The sequence below is a fragment of the Lepidochelys kempii genome, chromosome 3 (assembly GCF_965140285.1).
Source record: "Lepidochelys kempii isolate rLepKem1 chromosome 3, rLepKem1.hap1, whole genome shotgun sequence".
Lineage (NCBI taxonomy): Eukaryota > Metazoa > Chordata > Testudines > Cheloniidae > Lepidochelys > Lepidochelys kempii.
Window position 1 is genome coordinate 47,120,052 of NC_136382.1, and position 9,539 is coordinate 47,129,590.

Here is a 9,539-nt window from a genome sequence, read left to right on the forward strand (position 1 = left end):
TAGATGATTGCACCACCATTGCACCAGTAGAAAGAAAAGTGGGGCGTTGTCCCCCTGTTTGAAACAAAACTTTCCTTAAGAAAGTTTTCTTTAAGTAAATTCATCTGAACTAGGTCACATTTTCCTAAGCATATTAAAAATTAGTTTGTCTAAAGAGGGGATTAACACTTCCCATATTTCCAACTTCATCTACAACTGGTCAGTCCAAATGCCCCTTTCCCATCCTGTTCACCAGCCCTGGCTCTTCCCACCTTCTTTTGGTTAGATTGCCAGCCTGGCTTTCCTATCCCCCACTCAGCCAGTGCTAGCTGGCCTGGTTCTCCACCTTCCTTCTTTGACCTATTCCTTCTGGCTGAGTGTGTCCTAGTGCCAGGGCCATCCTTACCCATACACAAAGTACGCAGCTGCATAGGGCATCTTCCTGGTGCCCTGCGCAGCTGCGTGCTGCTCCAGCCCCTGTTCTGCCCCCACTCCCCTGAGGACTGCAGCAGGGTCGGGCCTCTGCCATGCTGCCAGTGAGTGCTGGGGGGCAGTTGCCCCCTGTCCCCCGAGCCAGTCCCCCGCACCTCCACCCTGCAGGAGGGCTGTGTAGGGCCCCAGAATAGCTAGGGATGGCCCTGCATGGTGCTGATAATACTCTCCCAATGCTCCTAGCATGATAATATCAGGTGTGCTCAGCACTGTCATGCAACCTAATCAGCTATGTTAAGAGACAGCGGAAGGTACTTAAAACCTCATCCAAAGCCCATTGAAATCAATGCAAGTTTTTCCGTTGGCTTTAATGGACTTTGGATCAGGCCTCTAGCCAAGTGCTGCAGGGACTGGGGTTAGGTTCAGTCTTATTTAACATCTTCATGACTTGGAAGAGCAAGCAAACAGCCTATTAATTAAATCTATGGAAGATACTAAATTGGAAAGGGTTTTAATTATGAAAAAGGGCAGCGATCTATTACAAAGGCTGGGGTGGAGGGTGGTTAAGATGGAACCATGAGCAGGAAATAAAATGAGAAACCTGTGGTACCAAAAAATCCATGGACATTTGGGTTATATACACAAAGATGTAATCAGTCATGATGCCAGGCAAAGTGATAACTATTGTTTTCTGTACAGGTCTGATGAGACCAGCACTGGGAAAACAGTACTGTATTTAGTTCTGGGTAGCATATCCAAAGGGGATACTGATAAAGAGGAGGCTATTTCCTTTAGGCTCTGTCTGAATCAGACTTATGGACACAGATCTTAGATAGCCTTCATCTCCATAAACAAGCCATGAAGCAACATATAAATAGTAGTAAAATGGTACCAGCTGAATATGAGATCTATCTCCCCACAATGTCAGAACTATTTCTAGACTCTTAGCAAAGTTTTGTCCCTCAAATTCAAATCCCCACAGTGAAAGGCATTTGAATATTGTGTCTTGCTTGGGCAATGGATGAACCTGAGAACATAGCAATTTTTCTAAAAAAAAAAGTTCCAGAGAAAAAATTAATTTGGTATAAGTGGGATCAACAAGTGGATTCCGTTCTCACTTACACCAGAGTCGATCAGGAGTAACCAGCACACTGTCAATAGAGAGACACTGCTGTAAAACTCCTGGTGAGATCAGAATCAGGCTTGTGTGACCTTTCCGGGCTGACTTCCATTAGCACGCTAAGCCTCTGTCTATTTTGAGAGCCTTAGAACTGCAGATATTGAGGTTTAGTGTTCAATTGCTTTCACTATAATCTTGAGTTCTTTTTGTGTTCTCTGGTTTTGATAGAAGCAGTAGTGCAAGTAGGGTGGTACTCTCTAGTACGCAGTACCAATGAGATTTTTAGGGGTACGGGGTACCGGAAAGAGTTGGGGCTAGCCCCCCACCTCTGGGGGAGGAGGTGCGCTCTGCTCCTTAAAGGAGCAGAACAGTGCTAGGGAGGGCATTCATGCTTTATATGGCTTTAACAGCACAATGCATATGCTAACAAACTTAAACAAAGGCTTTTAAATGTTGTTAAATTGGTCAGGAGCCCTCAAGAGGGGAGCGGTGGGAATGGGGTGTGGAGGGGCAGAAGGTGTTTAAACAGTGTTTTTGATTCTGTTTATCCCCATTGATCTGAATTATCCATGACATTCATACTGCATCACATCAAGTCCAAATCATTAGAGGAATGCCTCTGCTTGCTCTGACCAGAGGATGTTTGGATTCTGATGTCAGCCCAGTTCTGCAGCCTGACAGGTATCAGGTGTTGTCCCCAGTGTACAAAGAATTCTTCTTTGCAGCCAAACTAGTCTAACAGACTCCTGAAACTCTCTTACTATTCGCATATCTATGGACCACCTTTGTGGTAAGAAGAAAAGGAGTACTTGTGGCACCTTAGAGACTAACTAATTTATTTGAGCATAAAAATATGGAACACTTCACGAATTTGTGAAGTGTTCCATATTTTTATGCTCAAATAAATTTGTTAGTCTCTAAGGTGCCACAAGTACTCCTTTTCTTTTTGTGAATATAGACTAACATGGCTGCTACTCTGAAACCTGTCTTTGTGGTAAAAGTTTCAGGAGTCTGTTCTGTTCCTATAAAGGAAGTTGAATCTCCCATTGAAATGCAATCTTTGGGTATAATACCATAATGAAGTTTAGGATACAGTTCTACTTAAAATTTGTCTTTTTAATAAGTCATATGCTGAAATGGCTCCTCACCCAACTCCCATATTCCATATAAACAGACTGAAATCCTGCATATTCTGGGAGAAAGTGAGTAGTTAAGCACGTTGATGTTTGTATATACAAACACCCATTTCATCACTGTACTGGAAAATATAGCTGAACTTAATTTTCTATGACATGTGAAGAAAGTTTTACAGCCCCAATTGTTTTCTGTGTTAATCAGTTTGAACCGGAAAAAATTACATCCGTTCTAAGAGAAAAGAATCAGTCCACACTTGCTGAAAAAAAAATTCCTTCCAACTGGTGTTCAGACAAGTGCTACAAGACACATACATAACCTGGTGAGCAGAGGGCAGAGAGGAGACCCTCCCACATTGACGAGCAAAATAAATTAAATAACTAAATAAATAATAAAATCTCAGAGGCAGAGGTTCACAGATTTGCAAACCTAAAAACCTGTGTTATGCTTTAAACCTCAGCACATACCAGGTTTATGAACATTAAAAAGTTAACTGCAAAGGAACACTGAAGCCCGTTAACCTGAACGTGTGCCAGTCAGTGTGCCCTCACTGACTAAAGGTGCAGTCATACCTGAACAGCTAAAAATTAACCTTGCCCTTTTAAACTAAATGGAGTCATGTCATTGGCTTCTTCTCTGTTGTTACATAACAGATAACAAAACTCCAATGGGGCACGGTGCTGGCACATAGGGTCTGAGTTACATGGTGTGATTTTTCATAATCTCTTTTGGGAATAGCAGTCCTGTAGGTGAACTAGCTGGTACTTATGATTATGCTATTTCTATGCATGTATATTCATCTTGATATCTGAAGTTATGAATATTAGCTATAATTACATGCTTGCTCCTGTGGTAACGCCCACAAGGTATTTAGCCAGCATGTGAAGGGAAAAGTCAACAATGGACCCTGGAAAACGCCTGTCTACACTTAATGGATTTTCTCTGAATGTTCTAACTAGAATATGGGTGGGGGTGATGGACGTGTAACTTGCCCATGTGACTCCAAACACCATCGTTCACAATAAGAACAGATTTCCCTTTACTTGGCGCTTAGCAGAAGCTAAAAGGCCCTAGCCTGGAAACATATCCATTTTGCCCCTTTCCTGCTCTGGCCTCTTTCCTGCTCCAGCCTCTGGACTATGAACATATACTAATGGAAGCATTCTAACCAAGGGACTGGGGACTTTAAGGTAATCTGGAGTCTTCATATTTCCTTGATCCTTTGCAGATGGACTTATGAGTTGGATATGGTACAGAGACTGTTCTAGCCTCCTTGTTTGCTGATTTCTCCCTTGCAATGGACAAAGATCAGATGTCTGCTGACTTTCTCACATGAGTTAGCAGCCTTTGATACCTGTGGTATAAGCAACATAGCCCCTGCTTGGCTGGTTTTGTTCTTTCCTTTCCAAATGTCAAAGCCTGTTCCTATTGAACTCAATAGCAAAACTCCTTTTGATCTCAATGTGAACAGGATTTGGCCCCAAGAGATCAGAGAACGTGATTTTGATCAATTGCTTATCTGTCCAGAGACAGTTCTTATGCATGTTCTGCCAGGCTGATTTTGATTGTCCCTCCTGTATGTCATGCTGAGGAAAATAATAAAACAATTTGGGCTGTAGTTATATCAAGATGTACATGGCACGCATGGTTCTATGCCTCTTTTTCATCAAACCCAGATGGCTCAGCATCTTTGCTTTCCTAGTGCCTGGTGGAGGTCAATGCTTACATAAAGGCAAGGTGGCAGCAGCTTAGTTTGGACATAAGGGAGGCAGTGATAGTGTGTTAAGGGAAAGTGGGGTGATTGTCCTTCCTATCCTTCTTTCATTTAAGAAGTTTTCAATTTTGGGTGCTGCTGGATCCTCAATGACACCTGGAAGTACACCAGGGGCCCAAAGTATAATTTTACAACTGCATCTGTTTCAGTTGTAAAATTTTAGACCAGTAAGGGGGGTGTTGGAGGTGATGGGGAGAGTGTGGGGGCCCCAGGCTGGGGGCGGGGTGGGGAGGAGTCACAGGGAGGGGTCACGTGGGAAGGTCATGTGCCCTCCCATGAATGCAGTACCAGCAAGAAATGATTTCTACTTGCACTACTGGATAAAAGGAACTAATTTCATGTTCTAGACCAGTGTTTCTCAAACTGGGGTTTGACATTTGTGCACTTACCTGCCACATAGTTTACAAAAACTAAACCATTAAGAGCAAGGAAATAAATAGTTAAGGATATGATAAATTGTATGGTGACAGTGCTCTCTCTCCTTGTAGTTCACAAGTTCCCAAACTCTAGTCTTTAGACCCCTGTTGGTCTGCAGAGTGATTTCATATAGTCTGTAGAAAGCTGGCTGATCACATGGTGTTGGCTCCTCCTCCTTGTTTCCAGCTGCAAAACTGCATGAAAAGACAGCTAAAAAACACATGAAATAACTTCCTAATGCTACTTTTTTGTGGAAGTAATTGTTGTAGTTGCCACAGTGGTGATGTGGAGTCAAGAATGAGAGACAAGGTGGCCCATGTAGCAATGAATCTTATGGGAGGGATCTGAGAAAAATCTTTCTATTAATAAGTGTGGTACCTGCTTTTGCTTAAAACCATAGAGGGCTGTGTTTTTGGAACTAAAAGCTCAGTGTTCCAACCTCAGCACTGCAGGTGGTTTGTGTTGTTTTATGATGGAGAGGCCATAGTCCTTCCAAGTTAGAATTGCAACCCCTATCCAGGTCCTTACCTCTCAGCTTGCCAAATCCCAAATGTGTGATGCACTGTGACATAGAATATGCCTAGTTCAAGCTTTGAGCTGGAGGTATAGTTTCCAGCTGGAGGAGACATAACTGTGATATCTCTGACCAAGCTAGTGCACTATAAATAATGTAGAGCTGCAGCAGCTCAAGCCATGGCAAGGGTTAGCAGTCCTGAGTACGAACCCATCCAAGATGCTAGCTAGGTATGTACTTGGGATGGCGAGCCCCTCCCACTACTTGCACCACCACATCTACGGTCTATTTTCAGTGCGCTAGCTCAATCAGAGCAAGGGTGGGTATGTCTCCTTGAGCTGGAGTTTACACCTTCCATTTTGAAGTGTAGTCATATCTATAGACCTACAATGAGGGACACAAAAATCTGTTTGTCAGAAACTTAAAATGCTGTGGCATTCATTCCTCTAGTGTAAGTAACTCGTTCTATAACCTCCGTTCCATGATTCTTTCAGATGTAAATAATTTTAAAAACAAAAATGAGGGGAAATCAAATTTGTATGGACTGTAGATAAGTTTAAGACTCTTGAATTGAGGGATGTTTAAGAGCAACTTTTAATTTTTTCGTTACATCTCATTGACAACTAGAATGTTTTGACATTTTGATTAAATTAAGTAAATGCTTTTTGTCACTGAAAGACATAAAAGTGGCTCCTTCTAGAATTTTTTTCAAAACACCTAATTATTTTTGTTTCTCAACCTGTACAATGAAATCAAATAGCATCGTAATATTTGAAAAGTAGTTATATTTGACATTGGCTTATGTAAAATGCATATTTCAAAAGCAGGGCTACTGAAATGTTTAAGACATTGCTTTATTTGAAAGCTAGACATGATTCCGACATCTACCCCTAGATGTCTAGCCATCGGCTCAAGATCAACATGGCTAAACAATTCTTAAGCCCCACTCACCCCCATCCGCAAGCCTGCCCAGTATTTCTTTTCTCAGTCCCTGGAGACACCACCACTTCCTGCCTGTGTCTCGGTCATGTAACTTGGATGTCAGACTTCTCTTGAGATCCTCACATCTCGGCTATGTTTGTCGTACAGAGTCTTTGCATAACATCTCTAAGATATGGCCTTTCCTATACAGATATGGCCTTTCCTATACATCTACGCAGCTAAAACTCATTCAAGCTCCCATCAAGTTGCATCTCAATTACTCCAACATCTTTCTTTCTGGCCTTGCTAAATGCAGGCTTGTCCCACTCATATTCATTCAGAATGCTGCTGCACAGATCATTTCCCTAGCCTGTCACTTTGACCATGTCACCCCTCTCCTTGCACCCCTCCACTCACTCTGTCTTCTCTACCGTTATCAACCATAAACTACTTGTCTCCACTTTCCAAGCCCTTCGCATCCTGTCCCCTCTCTACTTATCCCTGTCACTCACTATCAAGCTTGCAACTTCTGAATCTGATCCGCCCGTGGTGCCTGCCTCCATTGCTCCTAGTTAAAATTTGGCAAGCGCCTTTGTGCTTTCTCCCAGTGCCGCCCCTCATGCCTGACAAGAGCTCCCCATAAACATCTGCAAACCTAACTCATTATCCTCCTTCAAACTTTCCTTTGCTTTGATGCATACAAAAATCTTGCAACAGTTAGGCGAGTGGTGAGCTGAGATCATGGCCTATATGCTGATCAATGTTGTCTCATTGCTTCTTTGTACTCCCCCATCAATGTCTGTATCTATCTGTTGTCTCTTGTCGTATACATAGTTTGTAAGGAACCGGGTTTTTTTGTTTGTTTGTTTTTTTATTCTGTGTTTCTACAGCATCTAGCTCAATAAGGTCCTGGTTCATGACTGGGACTCTTCGGAGCCACAATAATATAAATAATAATTAGTTTTTTTGCCAATGAGACCACGGTGATGGAGAATATTTTAATGATTATCCTACAAAATGGCTGAGGGCTACTTTTTAAAAGGGAATGGAAACTCAGGCTCTGGTAAAATTACTCCTTCTCCAGCATTCCCAATTAAATGCTCCCAGAGCCTTGGGGAAATGTGCACATGTCTGTTTCAAGACCAAATAACCAAGAAACCGAGAACTTAAGTGATTTACCAAAAGTATCATTAGAAGTTTGTAGTGGAGTTTGAAACAGTCCACTGGGTGAAATCTGGACCCTGTTCCTGGGAATTTTACCACTGACTTCAGAATTTCAGCCCTGACCTCTGAGGTAGTAAGCCTATATCACACCAGCTACACCACAGTGCCTCATATCCATATTCTACAAATCTCCATATGTAATTAGGCCATCTGAAACCTACTAGATTGGGCGTTAGGTGTGTAGAACAAAGCAACCTGGGTTCTGTTATTGGTTATGATTTGTAGCACCTTATACCAACATTCAGTGTTGAGAGGTGGTTCTATGAAGGATGCACAACTAACTCAGCTATGTAGTGAGCATACATATCCTCATGGGGTGCACTGAATAAGGCAAATCTCCTCAAGAGCTATTACCAGGTTGGCCAGCACCTTACTCACTATTAATTAAAATATGGTGATCTCTCTGTCCCATTTTTTTAAATTAAAACACTGTATCTTTGATTTTCTTCCTTTTGCTTAGGTTAATTAAGATGAAGTTAGAAAGAGAGGAGAGAAGAAAAAACAATGGATCAAAAATTACTTGGAAAATTCCTAAAACCAAAATCTCATTTCAAAAACTAGTTGAAGTTGCTAAGTGACATCTGTGCACTTACCTGCCACATTTTTTACAAAAACTAAACCCTTAAGAGCAAGGAAATGAATAGTTAAAGATATGATAAATTTTATGCTGCCAACCTAATAAACAAGCATGTCATTCTTATCAAGCATAAAGAAATGCATATTTCAACACAATAGAGCAACCTTAAATCTTATCCGCAATAACTACTACTTTCACCAGTAGTCTCAAAATTTAAACATAATACACACCTTTCTCAAAAAGAAACACAGCAATCCATATATATATATTAATAATACATTCATCAGTCTCAAATGAAAGTCCATATACCTTTATATTTTTGCCATCAATCACAATGTCATGTACTTTCCTATCATCAAAAATTGCTAAATGACTAAATAAAATTAAATCTCACACAATTCTCAAAGCACATCAGTTTTAAATACTTTATCAGAAATGTCTACAGTCATGTGACTAATATATTAATTGTTATATTGACTGTGTTACCAATTTTTTCCTTTTTAATGTATTCCTTAAAACAAAATACAAAGACTTCAAAATCAAAATAATACATTAATTATTGGGGTTTGAAAAATGTATCAGAGTTAAGAGTTTGTGTTACGATGAAGTGTGCATTTTCTGATATCTAAATAGGAATATTGTTTGTTTGTTATGTGGGGAGTGAAAGATTTATGAGGTCCGTCAGAACTCATTTCCTTGCTTCCAGTGCATGGATTTTGTAAAAGGTATGATAGATAAGTACATTGTTCATACTCTTTCATCTGCCACAGATCTCTGCTGTGTTGCTCACATCTGTTGCACATTTTAATTGCACTAGTTATTTAATTCATTGGCTCTGTTCTCTCTTTTCATTCAGTATAATTTTGTTTTCTTGTGCTTTCTTGTTTTTGAACTCTCTCATCTCTTTTCTCTGAAATCCTTTCTATTTTACTCAAGATACCTCGAATCATCCTAACACGCCCTTCCACTTCAGATGAGGACACCGACCAATTAACCCACGATCCAGATGACTTTGAACCTGAGGAGATGGATAGTGCAGAAAGCCAAGGCTATTCAGAGTGTTTGAACAATGCTTTTTACCCTCCCTAATAAAGTACTCTGATAGAAGAACTTCATGGTATTATTTTTTCGTTGTTGTTCTCTTTCTGTTAAGGTAGTACAGTACTTGAACCACTATGCCTTATTCATAGTTGAAACCAGTACATGGGCTGAATTTGAATTGAAAAAACAAAACAAAACTTAAGTTACATTTATGTTTATTTGCCTTGAACTTTACTTCAATTGGAATTAATACTCTTGAAATGGAATGTTCTGTATAAAGTTATATGAATGTCACCAGTCAAGCGTTTAAAATTTCCACTTCAAGTGCATTCTGCAAAAACTCAATGTGATGATAAAGATTTTCAGTCATTGGGGGTACTACACCACAACCCATTTGGAAACATGG

General features: G+C 40.6%; 1 protein-coding gene across 1 annotated transcript in view; it reads left to right on the top strand.

Moving 5' to 3' along the window:
• Window positions 1–9,185, top strand: part of LOC140908768 (uncharacterized) — a 39,699-nt gene extending 30,514 nt beyond the window's left edge. The window contains exon 6 of the mRNA XM_078851959.1: window positions 9,029–9,185. Coding sequence (XP_078708085.1) covers window positions 9,029–9,181 — 153 coding nt within the window. The 3' untranslated portion in view covers window positions 9,182–9,185. The remainder of the gene's footprint in view (window positions 1–9,028) is intronic.
• Window positions 9,186–9,539: the final 354 nt, after the last annotated feature.